This window comes from Ceratotherium simum, chromosome 16 (assembly GCF_057802395.1).
Source record: "Ceratotherium simum simum isolate JZ-2026a chromosome 16, ASM5780239v1, whole genome shotgun sequence".
Classification (NCBI taxonomy): domain Eukaryota; kingdom Metazoa; phylum Chordata; class Mammalia; order Perissodactyla; family Rhinocerotidae; genus Ceratotherium; species Ceratotherium simum.
The window spans coordinates 55,242,985-55,264,987 of NC_141915.1; the positions used below are offsets into that span (position 1 = coordinate 55,242,985).

The window sequence follows — 22,003 nt, forward strand, 5'->3', positions numbered from 1 at the left end:
CAGTTACTGGGCCTGCCTGGAAGGAAACCTGGCCCTGCGGTCTTGGGGGATATGAAAGAGGGGGAGGCACAGGTCTGGGAGCTGTGGGGGGAGGAGGGGGTGGTCTCCTCATTGGAAATATCCACGGAACCTGTGTCTCAGCTGGGATGATGTAGGAGGGTGCACGGGCCCAGGGGTGTCTCAGCCACTGGGGCTCTGCTCCCTCAGTGTTTCCATTTTCTGACCAGCTCTAGGAGCAGAATCGAAAAGAAGCTGAACAAGGAAGCAGCGGGGCACAAAGAAAAGCAGAAGTGGAAGCCATGGAGACTTGACCCTCCTCCTTGAGGGGACTGAAGCCTCGGGTTCCCCTGGGGCCTGGTGCGGCAGTCGGTGATGTCCGTGCTGGAGCCATGACCCAGCAGGGCCGGGCTGCGTGGCTGCCTTCAGCTCTGCTGCTTCTCTGGGTCCCAGGTGAGGGGCTGCCCTGGACTAAAACTCTGCCCGGGGAGGGTCCGCGGGAGGGAGGGGGTTGTGAGAGATGGGGCTGCAGGGGAGGTGTTACGTGAAGCATCCTGACTTTGGCCTCCATACTGAACTCAGAATGGGGTGTGCTCTGTCCACCACGTAAGATGGACAGACGGAAGGACCACAGCCCCGGGAGGGGAGGACTGAGGGTCTGTCTCTCCTTCTGCCCCCTCTTGACCTTGGATGAGCCACAGTGGAGTGTGGGGCAAAAGGGTGGGCATGGAGGAGAGGCTTTGCAGGAGGTTTTTGGATGAATTGTTACAGAAAGAAGAGAGGCAGGACGCAGCAGGGTGGGTGGGAGAGTGGCCGCTGAGCACACCTGAGGGGCCTGAGTTTTCACGGGAGGCGCCCTCCCAGTTCACAGATTCCGAGGTGTGGAGGAAGCATGGGGACGGGACAGGAGCAGGCCATGGTCTCAGGACACGGAGGTGTACCCAGGGCAGCTCAAGGGACTGGAGCCTGGGTGCCGGGGGGTCAGTCACGTGCAAGGAAAGGAGATGGGGACAGAGGGGAGGGGAAGGGGTGAGGAGGAAGCAGGGAGCAGAGAAACTCTGGGAAGGGAAGGCATTCAACTTTCTCCAGGGAGAAGATAAATCCTTCCCACCGATTTATCTTCCGTGCCTCAGTAGCGTTCACAGCTCTCCTCAATCAGGTCCTGCAGTCTGATTAGGTTTATTCCTAGGATATTTTTTTAAATATCTTTTTGGTTGTTTTGCTAAATTGCATGTTTTCTTTGATTCTATTTGCTAACTGGTTGCCTATAGGAAAGCTATGACTTTTTGTGTATTAATCTGGAAACCGGTCATCCTCTCCCACTCGTTTGTCTATTGACTTCTCCGGTGTTCTTGTGTTTTCACGGGATCTGCACTGACTGAGCTCTTGGTTCATTTCCGATGTCCATCTGTCTTGTTTCTTTCTCTCAGTGATCGCAGGCTGGTACAGCCAGAATGATGCTCAGGACCGAGGCGGCAGTGGTCGTCCTTGCCTCATCCCTGACTAGGCAGGAGTCCACTGTTTCCCAGTAAGTGTGAAGAAGGCGTCCGCTTGTGTCTATTCATGGAGTGTTTTTAAAAACAACAGCAGCAAGTGTCAGGTGCTTTTCTGTTATCTATAGAGATGATTTTTTTTTCTCCTTTGAACTATTAAGATGGTGAATTATACTAAGAGAGTCAGCTGGATTTTAGTCTCGATATATTACACTGACTTCATGGAAAGAATTAGAGAGGTTTTCCTCTTTCTATATTCTCTGAAAATGTTTAAATAAAATTGGAATTTTTTGCTCCTTGAAGGTTTGAGAGAACTAACTTGTGAAACTAGGTTTAATTTTTTTTTCTTTGGAAGAGAAATAACCCTTTTTTTTTGCATTTCCCCCCAGCTTTATTGAAGTATAAATAGCAAATAAAAATTGTGTATGTTTACAGTGTACACTTGATGTTTTCATATACGTAAACATTGAGACCTGATTACCACATCACCTCACACAGTTGTCATCTGGAAAGGACTCTTTGCTACCGCTCATGATTATTGGTCTACATTAAAAAAAAATCTATTCTGGGCCAATAGTGGTAATTTATATTTTCGTAGAAAATCATCAGTTTCATCCAAGTTTACAGACTTATTTGTAGAGACTTGCAAATTACCCTGGTTATTTTTCTTTTTAATTGTGCAAGTGTGTCTTCTTTTTTCCTGATTTGGCCACCCACTAGAACGTCTATTTCGTTTGTCTCTCCCAAAAGGAAAATCAGCTTTTTAGTGTACGTACTAATTCCACCGTTTTTCTGTTTCCTAATTCACCAACTTCTGCTTTGGCTTTACTCTTTCCTTCCTCCTGGGTTGGGTGTGTACACACGTGCTCCTCTCCTGACTTCTTGAGTCCGGGGAGTCACTCCTTTATCTTGGATTTAGTGGGATGAAACTTTGTGGTCCAAAAGTAAAACATTAGGACAACAGAGGAACATCCTGGTAGAAGAGGTTTGGAAATAGTGAGGCCCCTGACCCAAGTGGTCTCCTGTCTCCTGGTTTCTGGTCAGCGGGCAGCCAGGCAGTGATAAGTGTTGGACCAGTGAAAGCAGAGAGAAGCAAAATGGGGAGGATGGTACATAAGTGCTAGTGTTCCAGGTCAGTGGGACAGTGAGCTGAAGGTTTTCTGACCCCCTCATCTCTAAGTTACAATGTCACCTTCACAGGTGCAAAATCTTTTGGGAGAAATGGTGACATTTTTTCACCCAAGATTTCAGATACGGGATGTCCTCATAAGGGTGGTTTATTTTTGTTGTTGCTAAGAGGAGAAAAGTGAATCAGGAGAGAGAGAGAGACGGAAAAACAGAGAAACAGAGACAGAGAGAGAGAGGACAGACAGACACAGAGAGAGACAGAGAGAGAGAAGGACAGACAGACAGACAGAGAGTGAGAAAGAGAAAGAAAAAGAGACAGAAAAAGAGACAGACAGGGAGAGAGACAGAGATAGAAACAGAGCAAGAGGGACAGACACACAGAGAGAGACGGAGTGAGCACGTGAAAGGAAGTGAGACACTAGAGACAGACAGGGTGGGTGGTGTGGGTGGGGATGATGGGGTCAGCCAGATCAGGGAAGGGAGCCAAGACCCGGGCAGAGAAAGATGACTTTCTTTCTTTTTCATGGCTGAGAAGAGGTAGGGAATCCAGGCAGGACATGGGGACCAGGAAGAGCATCTTGGATGAAGGAAGGCTGGAACAGATATTTATTTATTAAGCACTTGATATGTGTCAATTTTAGTGACTTACGTTTTTCTAGAAAATCACGTATTCATCCAGAGTCACACATTTTCATGGAGAGAATTTCTGCAAAGTACCATCTTGATTCTTTTCATTTTCTCTGTGTCTGTGGTTATTTTCTCTTTTCATTTCTTAATTTGGCTAGACAGAGGGTTATCTATTTTTATTAGATTGAATCTTATGAAATTCCTGTGTTCTTGGTCAAAAACAGTTGAATATCAGCAATTTCATATGTTTCAACCTAATATTATTTGCCAGGCATTTTACACCCATTATTTCATTCAATATCCCCAAATGCCAAATGAGGCCTATGAATTATCACTACTTTACAGATGAGGCATCTGAAATTCAGAGAGGTTAAGTAACTTGCCTCAGAACACACAGCTGATATGTAATAGAGGCGAAACATGAACCCAGATTCTTCTGTTGTCCTTTCCACTTCACCTTGACAATCACTACCGAGCATCTCAGTAAACGTCACACCTGTGACGCAGCTTGGGAAGGCTTTCTCTGCAGGGCACCTGCACACTCAGGCCAGGAGAGGAGGTCCTGATGGGCCCCTGGGAGAGGGACTGATGGGAGCTTGTGGTCAGCTGTGGGCAACCATGGACGTAGACCCAGGATGGGGTGGGGGAGGCGCTCATGTTGAAGTATTTATTGTGGGCCTACTATGCACCGGCACTTGTAGACATAGAAGATACAAGAAGGAGGCCCCTGCTTTCCTGGAGCCACATTTGAATGGTCTCGAAGTCTTCAAGTGAGGGCTTTAAGAACCTGAAAAAGCGAGTAAAATTAAGGGGTTCTAACTCTAGGAAAAGAGAGCCAGCCACACCTCCTCCACACACCAACTGGGGAGCCTGACCACAGTGTTGTGAGGGTGGTGAGGGGCTGCACACACAGTGCCCAGGGCAGGTGCGTCCTCTGCTTTGTGGCCAGTGTTAGCTTCACACGCATCTTCCTCTCCCAGCTCTTTCTCTGAGAACTTGTGGGAAAATGCAGACATAAATCTTGGAAATAAAGAACGAGCTTCCTTGAAAATTGAGTCTGTAGGAGCTGGGCAAATGGAAGTAAGGCCCAGAAGGAAACGCAGGCTGTCGTCAGTCAACTTTTCGTGTGGGAATGAGTTTTTATCCACAAGATTTACCAAGCGTGTCCGGTGTTCTTTGTGAACTCCTTGGCAGCCTGCTTTCAGCCCTGTTCGTATTGCCGTGGTGGGAGCAGACGGGTCTGCGAGCGGTTCTTCACATTATTGAGATGCTTAGGGCTGGGGGTGGCCCACGGGGCAGAGCGGGGTGCTTGAGGGTGAGTTCTTATGGTCCCGACAAGCGTGGAAGTGGGAGGGGTCAGTGAGGGATGGGAAGGGCAGCAGGAAGGGAGGCTGGGGTCTGGAGAGAGGGGCTGCTGTGATCAAAGTCTTGGAGGTGACAGAGAGGAAGGGGAGGGCACTCAAGGTGTGAACTGGCTGATGGGGGCAGCTGACGTGGGGCATTTTGAGGGGGTGACCCCCAGTGAGTCCTGGACCCAGGCCCATCTGGTGAGGAGCTGGGACTCGGCTGTGTTTTCCAGGCTCTTTGTCTCTGAGTGGCCCCAGCAACGTGACTGGCACCGTGGGGGGATCCCTGAGCGTGCAGTGTCGGTACGAGGAGAAATTCACAGAAAATAAGAAATACTGGTGCAAAAGCTCATGTTCGTTACTGTGGAGGGAGAAGATTGTGGAGACCACAGAGTCAGAGAGAGAAGAGAGGAGCGGCCACGTGTCCATCAGGGACCATCCAGCAAACCTCAGCTTCACGGTGACCATGGAGAGGCTCACAAAGGATGATGAAGGCACATACTGGTGTGGGATCGAAACATCGTGGTTCCAAGGAGTTCTACTTGACCCCATCTTCCAGGTCGTGGTGTCTGTGTTCCCAGGTGAGCATACACACCTGCTCCCCTTGTACCAGCGCCAGGGCCACCTGAAGAGGCTTAGGTCAGAATAGCCGAGGCAGCAATCAGATCAGAGACTTGGAGCAAACTTTGAGTGTATGTGTGTGTGTGTGTGTGTGTGTATGTGTGTGTGAGAGAGAGAGAGAGGAAGGGAGTGAGTGAGTCAGGGGGCCTCCTGGAGGAGCTGGCACCTCTGCCCAGTCTTGAGGGATGGGAAGGTGCTTGTCAGGCGAAGGGCAGGCTGAGAGAGGGAGCAGAGTGTGCAAAGGAGAGAGGAGGGCGCCGTGGGTCAGCCCCGCAGAAACCCAGAGCTGCCTGGGGGAATGTTGAGAATTGCAGTTCAGACAGACATCTCTGGCAGGCAGCGTGCGGCTGTGGCTGGAGGGGGACGGGACTGCGGGTGCTGAGGTGACTTAGGGGCCCTCTGGAGGGCCCTGACCCTCCTCGGCAGGGTGGAATCAGGACTGTTGGAGGTGGTACCAGTGTCTTGTTTGGAAGTGCTCCCTTGGCCCAGGAGGGTCCTGGGGTGACTTTGGCCCCAGCGTCCTCCGTCTTGCCCCTTTCCTGAGTATTTTGTGTGAAATCAAACAAAAAGGTATTGGCGACTGGTGGGAGAGTCAGAAAGGAGATCCCTGGCTCTGACTTGTGTTTCTGCACCTGCACCAGCACCAGCGTCAGCCCCACCTACAAGTATCTCTGTAGCCAAGACCTCGACCATCACCACCTCGGCCATCACCACCTCGGCCATCACCACCTCGGCCACCACCACCCTGGCCACCACCACCCCAGCCACCCCGAGTGCCACTCGCAGCACGAGCAGCCAGGAGAAACTGCAGCAGACCCAGGGCTGGGGGTAAGGCGCCCTAGTCCCCGTGTCCCAGAGGGGGGCCTCCTCCTCAGGAGGAGCTCGGGGCAGGCACCTCCTCCCCGGGCCGGGTGGGGGCCTCTGGCTCCCTTTGTGCCAGGCCCGGGCTGGAAGCCGCAGTCTCCATCTCCTAGCCTGGGTTGTTGAGGCCGCACTGGACCTGCCCTGGGCCCCGAAAGGGGGCTCAGCTGGGGAGAAGCTGAGGGTGGATGGAACGAAAGTAACAGTTAATGAGAGCTGATGCTATCCTACCAGGCCCGTGCCCAGGGCCTTACGTGAGTGTTCTCATAGCTCCTCGCTGCAACCCTGTACCGTCACTCCCCTCATTTTACAGAGGAGTGAACCGAGCACGGAGAGGTTGAGCGATTTGCCAGGTCATGTAGCTACAGGACGCAGGCTGGGCTTCCAGCCCAGGTTTATGTGATTCTGAAGTCTTAGATTCTTCCTTCTAAATTCGTGATTCTTGACCTTTTTGGGGTCACAAATCCCCAGGAGAATCTGACAACATTTATAGACTCTCTTCCCAGAAAAACACATGCCATCATAAGCCATTTCTGGGGTTCACAGACTCCCTATTCTGACGCCACCTGGCTCGGGCACTGAGCGCCTGGGGTTAGCACAGACCCTGCAGGTGAAGGGCTCAGGCCCATAAGACCACCTGACTTCAGATGCCAGAGCACTTTGGGGATTCCCAGGCCATCGCATTTCTGACCAATTGACTACAAATTTGGGGGTTCCCATGACCCCCTTGGGTTTGGCAATTGTCTAGATAACTCAGAATGCAGGCAAGGGCTATACTTACAATTATGGTTTTATCATGAAGGATAAAGGTCAGGTCCAGCCAAGTGAAGAGACACGTAGGGTGAGGTCTGCGAGGGTCCTGGACGCAGAGTTTCCGTGCCCTCTCCCAGTGGAGTCAGGACACGTCACCCTCCTGGGGCAGTGATGTGTTCACCAACCAGGAATCTCCTCCAAGCTTGGGGGTCCAGAGGTTTTTTTGGCATGATTACACAGGCACGATTGATTGAATCATCAGCAGCCGCGTGGTGGAACTCAGTCCCCAGCCCCCTCCACTTCCTGAAGGCTGGCTCAGAGCCCCAAATCTCTGATCACATGGTTGGTCTTTCTGGTGACCAGTCCCCATCCCGAGTCATCTCATCTCTTAGCATAAACTCGGTGTGATCCAAGGGGCTCATGGGGAACAAAGACACTCCTTTACTGGGGACATTCCTAGGATCTAGAGCCTCCCTCCAGGAGCCAGGGGCAAAGGCCAGTCAGATTCTTTATTATATGACACCCCCAAAGCCCTTCCACTGGCTTCCAGCCAACCCGAGTGACAATCTTAATATCAGGCAAGGTGAGATTCAGGCCCCAAACATGCCACTTCCAGAAACTGACTCTGCAGATACATGTGTGGGGGTCAGAGCTAGGTTTTGTGGAGCTTGAAGCCTGTGTAATTTGGGGGGATGGGAGGTGCATCTTTAAGAAAAAGACCAGAACATTATGAATGAAAACTAGATATGATAGAAGGGGCCCAAGCAAGTGAGGGGTCCAAACCCTAAGCTGTGTCAGCTTCCCAGTAAATCTGTGTTTCTTGTCCAAGTGTGCAGTGGTGGAGCTACAAGGAGATTGTTTGCAGTGATTTTTGTAATTGCAGAAGACTGGAGGAAGTGCCTCTTAAAGGGGAAGAGTTAAATAAATTGTGATCCATCCATGCAATGGAATACTATGCAGCTGTGAAAAAAGAGGAGGGACTTCTTTACATACTGACATGGAAAAATCTCCAAGACGTATTGTTAAGTAAAAAACTAGTGTTTATACTATGCCTCCTTTGTGTGAAAAAAGGAGGAAAACAATGTGCATTCATATTTTCTTGTACCTGAATGAAGAGCTTCTGGAAGTGTCTTAAGTTATACCATGTATGTGTATGTGAGGGAAATTGGGTAGATGCAGGATGTGTAGAAAGGAGACTTTATTCTATCTACTTCCCCACCCCCAAAGCCCCAGTAGATAGTTGTATGTCATAGCTGCATATCCTTCTAGTTGCTGTATGTGGGACGCGGCCTCAGCATGGCTGGAGAAGCAGTGCGTCGGTGCGCGCCCGGGATCCGAACCCGGGCCGCCAGCAGCGGAGCGCGCACACTTAACTGCTAAGCCCCGGGGCCGGCCCCTCTATCTACCTTTTAAATGCGACCTTATTTGGAAACAACAGAGGGAAGGCGAGATCCCCAAGCCCACCCCGCCCTATCCCGTGTCTCCCCTCTAGGCTCCAAGTGCTGCTTTCCTTGTTAGCAGTTCTGCTGCTTCTGTCGGCGGGGACCTCACTGCTGGCCTGGAGAATGGTTCAGAGACGGATCACAGGTGAGTTAGCTCCCTCACCCCCGCCCCCAGGATGGACGGGCCCTCACTACACCCTCTTGTCTTCGAGGCTCTGTGTCCTTGTTCCCCAGAATGAGTACCGAATGCACACCCTCAGACCACTCAGCCTGGGTGACCCTAGAGGGAAGACCCCAGAAGAGGTGTCCCTGGTATGGCAGACACAGGCTGTGAGCAGTGGCTTCCTAGGAGACCTTTCCTCCCATGGTGGGGCCTGGGGCGGTTGCCTGTGAAGCAGTGTCCCTCTTTTGTTTAAAACCCTTCTATGACCTCCCACACCCTCAAAAGTCCAGGCCCCTAAGGATGGTCAAGGCTCTCCACGATCTGGCCCTGCCCACCCCTCCTGCCCATGACAGGCAGCCGTTCCCAACTTCTTGTCACTTGGCAAGAGCCATGGCCTCAGTCTCCCCTTCTGCATTTGCTCTGGGCCCCCGGAGGGCCTCCCCTGCCCTCTTTCCTGGGCTCACTCCTGGTGGGCCCTAAGGGCTGCCCTCAGGCCGTCCTTCCTCTGGGACCTTTACCTGGCCTCCCAAATAGGAGCTTGGGGGCCTCTCCTGGGTGTACCCCACAGCCCTTTTCACACCAGATTGCCACTGCCTGCTTCCTCGCCTGCCTCCCCACCAGCTCTGCAACTCCTTGAGATCAGGGACCATGACTTGAGGAAACGCACAATCAGTATGTGTTGAATTAACGTATTATTTAATATCTCCACCCACAACGGGAACCTCAGGAAGCTCCATGCATCCTGTGGTCCACTCACGCTCCTCTGGCTCAGAATAAAAGAAAGAACACATTTGGTGCACCCAGCACCCTGTCTGGCTCTCAGTAAGTAGGTGCTCGCTGCACACTTGGTGAGTGAATTTAACAGGGGAACAACAGAGGGGCGCACGGAGTCGTGGCCTTCTCTTGCTGGCTGGAGGCCCAGCTGTCACCTGTAGGGGACCAGATTTCTGCCTGAGATGGAGCGTGAGCCTTATGTTTCCCTCTTGTTCTAAGAGATCTTGACTCCGTGAGCAGAGGGTTCTTAGGGGAACGTTTGTCCACGGTCACCGAAGCTAAACCTTCCAAAGGCTGCGGTCAGATTGGGGTGGGAGGAGACGGGGCTGCTCTCCCCACAGCTGCAGAGCTCACAGGGAGCTGGTGTGTGCTGGGGGCCGGGCCGAGGACCACAGTTGTACACTCTCACCTCCAGCCCTGCCGTGAGGCCCAGTCTCTCCCTGGAGCACGGCTCAGGCCCTCAGGAGAGAAATCAGCCTCAGCATATCTGTGATTGACGTACGGAGAGAAAACCACTTCCTCTTACCCGCTGCCCCTCCCATATCATTTTTGGGTACCCTCCTTCTCAACTTCAGCCCACGTCTGGACGCTGCTGACCACACGGGGATTTTCCCAGTCGGGATTGCCTCAGATCTGTGGCTCCCAGTGGTCTCCATGGTGCCCTTTCACCCAGAAAGCCTCCCCTTTCAAAAAAGGGATATGTGATTGCTGTAGAAAATTCAAAAAATAAGTAAAAACACAAAGAAGGAAATAAATTCCCCATAATATGTAAACTCCCATCCCCCAGGGGGAACCAACCACTGACATTTGAGTTACGTCCTTCCAGTCTTTTCTTGATGCCTGTTTATGCAGATATGATTTCTTAAAATGTTTGCTTCACACCATAATCCCTCTTTTAAACCTGTTCTGTTTTACACTTAACATATTGTATGATTTTCCCTGCTATTAAACGTTCTTCTAAAAACTCCTGACTGCAGAGGGTACCGGTGTGTGTGTGTGATTCCGCCTTGTTTAACTGAGCCTCTGTGGCAGGAGAAGGGCTTCCCGTTCCAATATCCTGGCCCTCCCTCCCCTGTTCCAGTCCAGTTTCCCATCCAGCTGGCTACTGCCGAACTTTCTCAATGCCGTGCTCCTCCCCCAGCGATGAACTCCCATCTCTTCCCCACCAGCGTCTTTCCTCCTTCCCATCAGAGCAGCTGTCCCAGCCGAGGAGAGGGAGGGTGGCGTGGAGCTGGCATGCGGCATTTGGAACAGAATGTGTTCACACTTCAGAGCATCCAGTTGCATTTTCTTTTAAGTCAACTGATAGGGCTCAGCAAACACTTCCGTCACCGGTGGTCTTGTGTCTCCTGACTGTGGGTATCTCACCTTTGACTTTGGGGCTCCTTGAGGGGCGGACAGTGTCTCTTCCTGTGGCATCTAGTGCAGTGGACTCGGGGGTTGCCTGGCCAGGGTGTGTGCATCACCCACTGCCCACCTGCTCCTGGGGCCCCGGGTTGAAAGGGCCAGGGGCGCACAGAGCTGTGCTCAGAGCCAGGACCCCCGCAGGGCAATGCTGCAGGTGCCAGGAGCAAAGGTTGTGTGGCCTGAGCTGTGATCCCTCGGAGCTGACAGGGCCTCCTGCCTGTGAGGGGCAGACCCCCAGGCAAGGGGTGGGAGCGGATGACCCCAGTGATTTCTCATGGTTTGATGCCATTCTAGGTCTCTGCAAGGGCAGTTCCTTTTTAGCTTTTTAGCTTTTTTAGGGCTTGTTGAAACACAAATTGCTGAACCCCATCGCCAGCATTTCTGATTGAGTACATCTGGGGTAGGGCCTACAGATCTGCATTTTTTTTTATTGTGGCAAAAAGTACATAACTTAAAATTTGCCATCTTAACCATTTTTAGGTTTTCAGTTCAGTAGTATCAAGTATATTCACATTGTTGTGAAGGAGATCTCCAGAACTTTCTCATCTTGCCGACAGGTCTTCTTAAATGGGAGTCCTTCCTTTCCTGTCTTCTCCCACCTGGGCACATTTCCTGAGTGACTGTTTTGAGAACTAGCTTTCTTGGTCCCTCTCCCCACGCTGGAGCCTTCCTGCTCGGTTCGATTATTCACTCACTCATTCATTCATTCATTCATTCATTCATTCATTTCCTCATTCACTAATTTGCTCGTTCGACAAACCCTTGAGTTCCTACTGTGCTGCAGACCTGAAGTGATAGGTCCCCAGAGCTGAAGTCTGTAGGGAAAGATCTTTCTTCAGATGGATGGTAGGGATCCCATCCCTGCCCTTTTTCTGGGATTCAATCTCTTTACTCTCCTCTTGTCTCTTTAGCTGGTGAGAATCCAGAGCCACTCCAGAACCCCAGTCAGGTAAGAAAGGCTACAGCAAGAGGTGTGTCGGGGTGGCTGGGGGGAAGCACAGGGGATGTTGAGGGTTGGATATTCCCATCGGCCAGTGGAGGTCTGCATGGATCATTGATGGATGGAAAGGGGTGCTTTCCCAGAGCAGGAAGAATGTTGCCTGGGAGATCTGGTCACTGGGTCTCATCGAGAGCTCTGGCCAGTCTGTCCACTCCCCCCAGGGGAAGTGGAATGAGAGACAGTTCTCCCAGCGAGGCTACTGACCTGGGGAGCATTCAAATACCTCCCAGAGAGGACCAGAGTAGGAGACGGAGGAGGCAGGGTGGGAAGGCTGGGGCTGGGGCATAAAGGGAAGGGGGAGATGTCTGCAGAGAAGCAGGGAGAGAGGCCCTCTGGGCTGGACCACAGCAGGGCTCCATGGACACCAGCCAAGCCCCCACACCCCCTGCCCACCCCAGGCTGCTGACCCCAGTGAGCCCTGCTATGTGAATCTGGAGCTGCAGATGTGTCCCCTTCGGGAAGAGCCCGTGCAACGGAGCCAGGAGGAGATGGTATACAGCACCGTGGTGAGTACGAGGGCCTGGCTCCCAGCATGGGAGGACCTTAAGGTGGCAGTGGGGAGAGAGGGAAGTGAGGTGCAGGCTTGGTGATCTTATGCCTCTGCAGGACAGGGCCACACAGAAAATGGGGCAAGTGAAGATTTTGCCAGAGCAGATGTCCTTAGCAGGGCTTGGTGTCATTGTGGCTGGAGTGTGGGGTGGGAGATGGAGGGGCTAAGGGGATAGCCAGTGAATATGGTCCTGATAGTCAATAAAGTACAGCTTTTATTAAGCACCTACTATATACCATACAGCCAATGTTAAAACCTGTGATTTCTCACTGTTTTGGTTCCATCATCTCTTTGGTGTCACCTCTGCTTTTAAGATTTTAATCAACGAGCTCCTGTAGGTCAGCGCTTAGGCACAGCCACTGTAAAGTGGAGTAATGGAAGAGGCTGCCCCCCAGGATGGAGACCCACCTGTCAGTGGAAGAGTTCAGGCAGAGGCCAGGGGACCAGTTGGTGGAGAAGATGGGGGAGAGACTTAAGCATCAGACCTGGAGCTGCATGGGGAGACCTCCAAGTCCCCTGGCCTGTGAGCCAATCGAGCCATCCCAGATATGCCATGTGATGCCATGGAGGGCTGGCATCAGGGTGACGGGTCACCCGAGCTGCTGGTCTGTCTGGAAAAGTGGCCCAACTCGCTGGGATATTTCCAACCTGGCACCATTCACCCAGGCTGCTGTTCCCGCACCATGTGGAGGAATGGGGGATCCAGTCTGGCACCACTGCTGGGTCCCCGGGGCGCCCTGCCCCTGCGCGGCCTCAGGCCAGCTGTCTGGGTGAGGATGAGGTATGGTCTGGGAGCCCAGAACCTGGTCCCATTCTCCAGGGCCTCTGAGCAGCTGGCACAGCCTGGTGACACTCTGAGGGCTCCTGACCAAGTGTCTGAAGGCCCCTGCAAAGGACTAACTTAATTCTTCCTCATGTGATGTTTTCTCATGTCCACACAGCCATGTGGCCCTGGGACTAGCAACACCTTGGTGTTCTAACTTGGTGACTCATGATCTCAGAATGGATTTGCGGCCTGGTCCTACTCCTCTGCCTGCCCCCTTGGTCCAAGCCAGGACTTGTGTCCACAGCTCAGCAAGTTAGTCATAGAGCATCAGAGCCAAAGCGGGACCCCCTGGGCTGGCCTGGGCTCTACCTGGAAGGCCACGAGTCCTCTGCAGACTTTTCTGAGTCCCCAAAAGGGACCCGTGGGCTGCTTCATTCCCAGGACATTTCATTAAGAGGAGCACAGAGGCTGTCACGGGGGAGCCCAGCCAATTCCTGTAAACCTCTTGGGCCCTCAGTCTCCTCTTTGTAGAATGGAACACGCTGGGTCAGGCCCAGGATCCCAGTGGAGCCCGGCTCTGAGGCCTGGGACTTTCTGCTGTGGCTGGACCGGGTGGGGTGGACAGGGTGCAGAGCCCAGTCCTTGTGAGAGAACGAGGCCAGGGCAGCGGGGAGGCTGGAGCCCCCCACTGGAGCCCCTCCAACATCATTGTGGGTGTCCCCCCTCCCTGCCCCAAGCTGGGGGTCCGTCCTTCCCCCGCCTCTCCCTGAGCCTCGGGTCTCTCTCTGCAGGCAGCCCCCAGGGAAGATCTTCACTACACCTCAGTGGTATTTGACCCCCAGAGTCAGGATTCTGAGGCCAATGGGATTCCCTCCCAGAGGTCCCCGACGAAGGAGCCAGAGTACAGCGTGATTAAGAAGACATAAGCCTGCGTCTCCGGCCTCACCATCTGGAGGTCTCTGTGGGCCACAGGGCCGCCCCCCTCAGCCCCCACCCACGCCCCCCTCAGGCTTGCCCCCTCAATGCTGACCGACAAGGCCTCTGGGCTCCCTTGGGCTGTCCCTCATGCACCATCATCCTGGCCGGCTTCATTGAGGATGAGCAAGAGGGAATGGGGTTCTGGAGGGGCTGTGGGAAACCCTCTCATCCTGCTGGCTCTTGTCGCATCTTCCTCTCTTTCTCTGGTTCATTCCAGCTCTGTGAGTGCAGGACAGCAGCCCAGTCCCATGTGGCTCCAGGAAAAGACGTGGCTCATGTAGGATGGTCCCTACGAATAGCTTTGTGAATCCCAGCCCCATGGAAGTGTCTGGGATTGCTGGGGAATGGGAGGGCTGGCAGAGAGCTGGGAGAATGCAGAGGCACCAACGATGGGGTCCCCCTCACCTCGCAGACAAGGACACTGAGGCCAGAGAGGAGAGGCTTGCCTCTGGCTCCAGAACCAGCAGTGGGCAGCGTCCTCGGTTCCTCTGGACTCTTAGATAGATTTATTTTTAACATAAGAGATATCAATAAAGTTTACAATATCTTAAGAGACAAGAAAAAAATTATTTAAACAACGCCTGCTACGGGTGTGCAACCCTGTGTTAAAGAAAGCTCCTGGCTTTGATCCCAAATGAGCACAGAAAAGTTTGGAGGATCCAAGGGGTTGGGGACATCCTGAGACACGTCATCATTGGGTGGGAGAGGGACAGTCACAGCCATTGCCTCCGTGCTGGAAAATGTGGCAGAGTTTTCCCGTCTGGAGATTTTAAACTCGCTGCAAACAGTCCCGGGCTCTCTTAGAACCACGCCTGCCGCCCTTTCGGCTGTGCGAAATCTCAGGGATTTTCTTTCAACTCTTAACAATGTTTTGACCTGTTTTAAGTAAACAACAGTTAAAGACAAGGGCTGTATTTCACTTAAGTCAAGGGTTTTTGACCACTGACATTACAACCAAATTGTGCCTTTTGAGCAATTTTCTCTGAAATGTAGTCCCATAGCTTTCAGAAGATTCTCCAAGGGGTAAGTGGCCCTCGGAGGGTGGCAAGACACTGCTCTGGTTGGTGTCCTCTTTAGATTTTTAATTATTTGCATGAGTGTGAGTGCAAGCATGAGTCATCCCAAACACTTCCTCTCTCTTTTTACTAGTGTTCTGAGATGCAAAAGGGGAAACACACACACACACAGAGTGCGGCCCAGCTGTGTGTGGAGAGGGCCCAGAGAGGCTGGGTGTCCTCAGCAGGCCAGTGGGTGCAGGTCCCCAGAGCCCCAGGATGCTCTCAGCTCGCCCTAGGTTGCTTCCACCTGAAGGGGAGCTGTGGGCAACGTGCTCTCTATTCATCTACCCCACACACGAGCAGATGGGACTCCATATTCCTGAGGAGGAAGTGGGGAAGCTGTGACCAAAAATGACAGAGGGTTGGCCCCTAAAGCAGTGCAGGCACAAATTCAGTGCACTCTGGGTGACCAAACCTGGTCTGTAAAGTAGGGAAGAGAGGGAGGGAGACGGAGTGGGGCTTCCTGGTGTGGTCTGAGTCGCCTTTGGCTTTGAAAATGGAGGATGGGGCCATGAGCCAAGAAATGCATGCAGCCTCTAGAAACTGAAAAATGCAAGGAAATAGATTCTCCCCTAGAGCCTCCAGAAGGAACACAGTCCAGCTGACACCTTCATTTGTAGGAATTTCAACCTTCAGAACTGTATGATAATGAATTTGTATTGTTTTAAGCCACTAAGTTGTGTGGTAACTTATTAGAGCAGCAGTAAGAAACTAACACACACAGCTATTCTAACTTGAATAGTACAGTCGCCAGCCAATGTGCCCTGCTAGAGATTGTGTCCCACAGGCAGTGCTGGTGACACCCCTGAGACACTGGGAGGGTGGGCTCGTGGGTGTGTGCTTCAGCGGCGGGGAGAAAGACAAGCCTCCAGAGAGAAGCAAGGAGACCCCATGAGGATTTAACTTCTGTCCTTTCCCTGGAGCTCTGGCAACAATCATACGGAGGATCCAGTTTTAATACGTTTCTCCAATGTTCTAATTGCACTCAGTTACCCCCAACTCTCCAGTCAAGTGTACAGACCTGGGTTGGTGCGGGTGTGGGAATTAAGAGGTAGGCACATAGCAGAAGTGTGGCCTCATCCATGTCTCACCGTGGTCCCTGAGTCCATCGGGCAGCATTGTGCCAGGAGGACGGACAGCCCCGGAGCTGCAGGAGGTGGCAGGGAGGGAGGCGAGGGTAAGACTTTGAAAGGGGTGGATGTGAGATGAGCCGCCTTCCCCCCAAGTAGAGGGGAGTAGGGGGCCCTGGGTGCGGGGGTGCTGATGCAGGTCACAGGTGAATAAACAGGTGTTATCGTGCAGAGACTAAGCGAGCTGAAGGGGGCAGACACAGAGGACAGAGGGTGCATTTGTGTGGCATGTGAGTGTGAAGTCCGCAGGGGCGGGCTTGGGAGGATGAGGGAAGCTGGGTGAGGTGAGGGGGTGCAGGACATGGGCTGTTGGCAGCTTGTCTGAGTTTCAGGCCAATTCTTGTAGCGGACGGACGCTGTATGTGGCTGACCCAACCCCGACCCCTGCTGCTTGTCTGTAGCCATCTTGCGTCTGGGAGCATCTTTCATCTGGCACTCACCAGTGCCAGCCGGTGAGATGTAAGCCGGTGTGGCTGGGTGGCTTCCAGGAAGCCCATTTAAAAGAAACACTCTTGGTTGGCCTGCTTCCTTTTTCTTTCTTTTTTTTTTTCCAATTTTTAAATTGTGGTAAAGTGCGCATAACATAAAATTTACCATCTTACCCATTTTAAGTGTTCAGTTCAGTGGTATTAAATACATTCATAATGTTGTGCAACCATCACCACCATCCACCTCATAACTCTTTTCATCTTGTAAAACTAAAGCTCTGTTCCCATTGAACAACAATCCCCCATTCCCCACCTCACCCCTGGCAACCACCATTCTGCTTTCTGTCTCTATGAATTTGACTACTCTAAGTACCTCATATAAGTGGAATCATACAGTATTCGGTCTTTTTATGACTCGCTTATTTCACTTAGTATAATGTCCTCAGGGATCATCCATTTTGTAACATTTGTCAGAATTTCCTTACTTTTAAAGGCTGAATAACATTCCATTGTATGTATAGACTACTTTTTGCTTATCCATTCATCTGTTGATAGACACTTGGGTTGCTTCCTAAGTGAATTAGCTATTGTGAATAATGCTACTATGAACATGGTATATAAATATCCCTTCAAGACCCTGCTTTCAATTCTTTTGGATATATACCCAGAAATGGAATTCCTGGACCATAAGGTCAATCTATTTTTAATTTTTTGAGAAACTGCTATACTGTTTTCCGCAGCAGCTATACCATTTTACATTCCCACCAACAGTGTACAAGGTTTCCAGTTTCTTCACATCCTCACCAACATTTGTTATTTTATGTTTTTTTTTTTTTAAGTAGCCGTCCCACTGAGTGTGAGGTGGTATCTAATCATAGTTTTGATTTGCATTTCCCTAATGATTAGTGATGTTGGGTATCTTTTCATGTGCTTATTGGCCATTTGTATACCTTCTTTGGAGAAATGTCTATTCAAGTGCTTTGTCCATTTTTGAATTCGGTTGTTTTGTTTTCTTTAATTAACTTTTAGGAGTTCTCTATATATTCTGGATATTAATCCCTTATTAGATTTATGATTTGCAACTATTTCCTCTCATTTTGTGGGTTGCAGTTTTACACTGTTGATAATGTCTTTTGATGCACAAAACTTTTAAAATTTTCATGAAGTCCAATTTGCCTATTTTTTCTTTCATTACCTGTGCCCTTGAGATCATATCCAAGGAATCACTGCCAAATTCAACGTTGTGAAGCTTTTTCCCTATGTTTTCTTCCAAGAGTTTTATAGCTCTTTTGGGTCTTTGATCCATTTTGAGCTAATTTTTTTTTAAAGGTCATGGCCATGATAAAGTCACCTGACCCACAGGAAAATACAGTGCTCTTTTTTTTTTTTTGAAGATTGGTCCTGAGCTAACATCTGTTGCCAATCTTCCTGCTTTTCTTTTTTCTCCCCAAAGCCCCAGCACATAATTGTATATCACAGTGCAGGTCCTTCTAGTTCTTCTATGTGGGACACCGCCTCAGCATGGCTTGATGAGGGGTGAGTACGTCCGCACCCAGGATCCGAACCAGCCACCCCCAGGCTGCCCAAGCTGAGTGCGCAAACTTAACCACTATGCCACCAGGCCGGCCCCTGAGCTAATTTTTGTATACGCTGTTAGGTAAGGGACCAACTTCATTCTTTTCCATGTGGATATCCAGTTTTTCCAGTAACATTTGTTGAAAAGACTGTTCTTTCCCCACGGGATAATCTTGACCTCCTTGTCGAAAATCATTTGACCATCTATGTGAGGGTTTACTTCTGAACTCTATTTTGTTTCATTGGTCTATACGTCTGACTTGAAGCCTGCATCACTCTATTTAATTGCTCTATTGTGGTAAGTTTTGAAATCAGGTAATGTGAATCCTCCAACTTTGGTCTTCTTTTTCAAGATTTTTTTGGCTATTCAGAGTTATTTGAGATTCTGTATGACTTTTAGGATGAGTTTTTCTATTTCTGAAAAAAATATAATTGGGATTTTGACAGAGATTGCATTGAATCTGTAGATTGCTCTGGGTAGTATTGACATCTTATATATATATATTTGTGTGTGTGTGTGAGGAAGATCAGCCCTGAGCTAACATCCGTGCTAATCCTCCTCTTTTTTGCTGAGGAAGACCAGCTCTGAGCTAACATCTATTGCCAATCCTCCTCCTTTTTTTCCCCCAAAGCCCCAGTAGATAGCTGTATGTCATAGCTGCACATCCTTCTAGTTGCTGTATGTGGGACGCGGCCTCAGCATGGCCGGAGGAGCGGTGTGTCGGTGCACGCCCGGGATCCAAACCCGGGCTGCCAGTAGCGGAGCACACGCACTTAACCACTAAGCCACGGGGCCGGCCCTCTAAGTATTTTCTAATTCCCCTTATGATTTCTTCCTCAATTCATTGGTTGCATAAGAGTGTGTTGTTTAGTTTCAACAAATCTGTGAATTTTCCAGTTTTACTTTTGTTATTAATTTCTAACTTCATCCTGTTGTGGCCAGAGAATATACTTTGTATGATATCCATCTTTGCAACGTGGAGCTGTTACCACTTACTCCAAGTTCATGGTGTATGACACAAATAACCTGAATGTCTTTAAGTCACCGTTGAGGTTTCTGCTATTTATGGGAAATGACATTCTAAACTGAGGAAGCGCTCTAACCCAGCTCCTGTTCCTATTTGGTCAGGGATGTTTGCGAAAACTTCATAGTCCCCCCAGAAGGAGGAGACATTTGTGTGGAGGTCCCTCAATACGTTCTAATCAAGGCAATATTCACTCATTTACTCATTCATCCATCTAGTCATTGGTTCCATAAATAGTATTTGGACACTCGTAGGTACTATTAAATGCATCAGTGAAAATACAGCAGTGAAAAGGATACACCATCCCTGTCCTCAAGGAGCTTGCAGTCTAGTGAGAGAGATGATAGTAAACTATGAAATTCCTGGAGGAATAGCAGGAGGGCCTCAGACAGCTGTGAGGCCTGTGCACAGCACGACTGTAGGTGGTATCTTTCACAAAGAACACGGTGTCGAGTGGTGTTCCCTGGAGCTGGGCAACTTGGAGTCCTGGCCATGAGGATTTGAAAGGTGGATGTGAAGGGTGTCGTGGGACCCTAGAACGTGGACAGGGGTTAGTCATGTACCTGGTGCAGAGTAAGAACTCAAAAACACTTGTTGACTTGTACTGAATTCAGCCAGTCATATTCCAGGCCTGACATATAGTAACTCTTAGAGCTATCTGGTTTCCAATCAGAGAGCGACGTCTGCAGGATGGTTTAAAACATAGAGGGACATGGTAGAAGACAGAATCTAAGATCTAAGGGGTTATTTGAAGGACTCTTTTGCCTCAAGTGGAGTGAGCTTTAAATCTTTATTTAGTCTGAATTTCCACCAATTAGAAAGAAATCCTCCGTAAAATGCAATATATAAAGTATCAGTCAGGATAATTGATGCTAGCTGCTATAACAACCACAACCATCACAACAAAAGTGGGTGGGCTGGCAGTGGGGGCTAGATCAGGGGGTATTTCTGTCCTAGCCACACATTGTCCCCAGCCCCCTGCCCCTGAATCTCTAAGGTGTGGTGTAGGGATGAGTTTCCCAATGTAGACCACCTGTCATGGTGACTGCCCCTTGGGAGCCCTTAATATCATTTCCCAACAGTAGGTCGCCATTGAGACCATCCCAAATACTGCAGAGAAGGTCCAACAGTGTGAGGGAGTAAGCTGGCTCTCCATCTTCTTTTCCCAGAAGTCTTATTGCCTTAATCTACACAAATTTGCCCAACTGCCTCTCAGGAAGCTCTTCATACCAAAGGGTGTTGGGAAAGGCAATCTTTGTCAAGCCAGATTTTTTTAAAAGTTCTTTTATGGATTTCCTTAAGGGTTCCTGGTGGATGCACATCTTATAATTGCATCATGAAAAGCATCAACCTGGTGACTCTTCCCTGAACAAAGAAGATTTACTCTAAGGCGATTTGTCAGGAAATGCCGCAACTTACATTTTACTTGCTTTTGGATTTTTATTTTACTTATTAAAAATTAGGCAATGTGGGGCCAGCCCGGGGGCATAGCGGTTAAGTTCTCGCGCTCTGCTGTGGCAACCTGGGGTTCACAGGTTCGGATCCCAGGTGCGCACCAACGCACCACTTGTCAGGATGCTGTGGTGGCATCCCATATAAAGTAGAGGATGATGCGCATGGATGTTAGCCCAGGGTCAGTCTTCCTCAGCAAAAATAGGAGGATTGGCAACAGACATTAGCTCAGGGCTAATCTTCCTCACAGAAAAAAATTAGGCAATGTATTACCTGATTCAAAACTCAAATTTACAGGAGGATATACAGTGAAAAGTCAGTCTCTTTATGTTAGCGCTACTTAAATAGCTATGACAGATATGCAGTCACAAGTTAGCATAAGTTAGCATAAGGGAAGCCATCTTGTAGAAGGGAACCATGTTGGGACTATAAATGACGCTGATCCACAAGACCTCCCCCCCCCACCGCCCCTTCTGAGTCAGTATTGCTTTAGTTTGCATGTAGCCTGGATAAGTCCACACTTGCTTATGAGCAATATGCATGCTCTGCTACTTTCTCAGCCTTGGCATATACCTAGACCTCCCTATTGCAGTGAGGCAGTAACTTTGTTCTTTAAGTTTTCTCAGGAATGTAATGACCTCCAGAAAGGAGTCCTGTGCTGGTATCCGTCACTGGTGACAAGGAAGAGGGATGATCCAGCGTCTCAAGGACTACAACACCAGGTGGTTGCATTCCAAGGCCCCCCTTCTTTCAGCCCATTTGCCCTATATAACTGCTTCAAAAGTTTGTAGTTTTAACAGGGTTCTCTGTGGACACTAGTCGCCATCTTCCCCCTTGCTAGCAAGCTGTAATAATAAAAGACACTTTCTCTCCTACCACCTTGCGTCTGGACTGTTGGATTGTCTTTGTGGCGAGTAGAGGACCCCTCTTTGGTGTTGACACATATTCTTCCTGTCCTCAGTTATCCAGAGATAATTAACATTAATAGTTTCTATGTTTCTTCCTTGGGATATTTAATCATATAGAATATATCTATACAGCATCTCTCTCTATATATCTATCTATTGCATATATACATAGCATATATCTCTCTACATATACAGCATATATCTTGACATATCTATTATATATATATAGATATATATACAGCATGTATCTTTGTATCTATCTATCATATATATATGTCAAATTAAAAAGCAAATTCACCTGTTTTTTGCAATTCAGGATGTGCATGCTATAGCAAACTATAGGCAAATCCAGAAAACAAAGGCGGGGAAATTGCTTTTATAGAGAAAAGGGGGGAGTAGGGAGGGGCTGTTCTAAACGGAAGTCCATTGGGAGAACGTAACAGTTCAGGGTGGCAACGGCTTCTCATTGGCCGAGCTACAGCATTTCTCATTGGCTGGGCTGTTGCCAGATGGGCAGAGAA

The 22,003-nt window shown here is 49.9% G+C and overlaps 1 protein-coding gene across 7 annotated transcripts; it reads left to right on the plus strand.

Annotated features, from left to right (window-relative positions):
• Positions 1-287: 287 nt before the first annotated feature.
• Positions 288-21,449, plus strand: CD300A (CD300a molecule). Of its 7 annotated transcripts, none has more exons than XR_015554760.1 (8): positions 292-450; positions 4,825-5,172; positions 5,854-6,040; positions 8,319-8,413; positions 11,524-11,561; positions 12,011-12,118; positions 13,104-13,240; positions 13,720-13,806. XR_015554760.1 is itself a non-coding variant. In XM_087441519.1 (8 exons), the coding sequence occupies exons 1-7, from the start codon at positions 390-392 to the stop codon at positions 13,852-13,854; spliced, it is 972 nt and encodes a 323-aa protein (XP_087297645.1). In that variant the 5' UTR covers positions 292-389; the 3' UTR covers positions 13,855-13,883; positions 14,124-14,457. The 7 variants fall into 7 exon arrangements, 6 of the variants coding, with proteins under 6 accessions (XP_087297641.1, XP_087297643.1, XP_087297645.1 ...); XM_087441519.1 differs by lacking the exon at positions 13,104-13,240 and adding an exon at positions 14,124-14,457 and having other exon boundaries at positions 13,720-13,883; XM_087441520.1 differs by lacking the exons at positions 13,104-13,240; positions 13,720-13,806 and adding exons at positions 1,428-1,525; positions 21,192-21,449 and having other exon boundaries at positions 341-450; positions 4,961-5,172.
• Positions 21,450-22,003: the final 554 nt, after the last annotated feature.

What these genes read in the sequence shown, in the direction of transcription:
- CD300A (XM_087441515.1), top strand. Translation starts at nt 390, where the DNA reads ATGACCCAGCAGGGCCGGGCTGCGTGGCTGCCTTCAGCTCTGCTGCTT. An exon ending in GGTTCAGAGACGGATCACAG is followed by an intron (nt 8,414 to 11,523) that starts GTGAGTTAGCTC and finishes TTGTCTCTTTAG; the next exon opens with CTGGTGAGAATCCAGAGCCA. An exon ending in CACTCCAGAACCCCAGTCAG is followed by an intron (nt 11,562 to 12,010) that starts GTAAGAAAGGCT and finishes TGCCCACCCCAG; the next exon opens with GCTGCTGACCCCAGTGAGCC.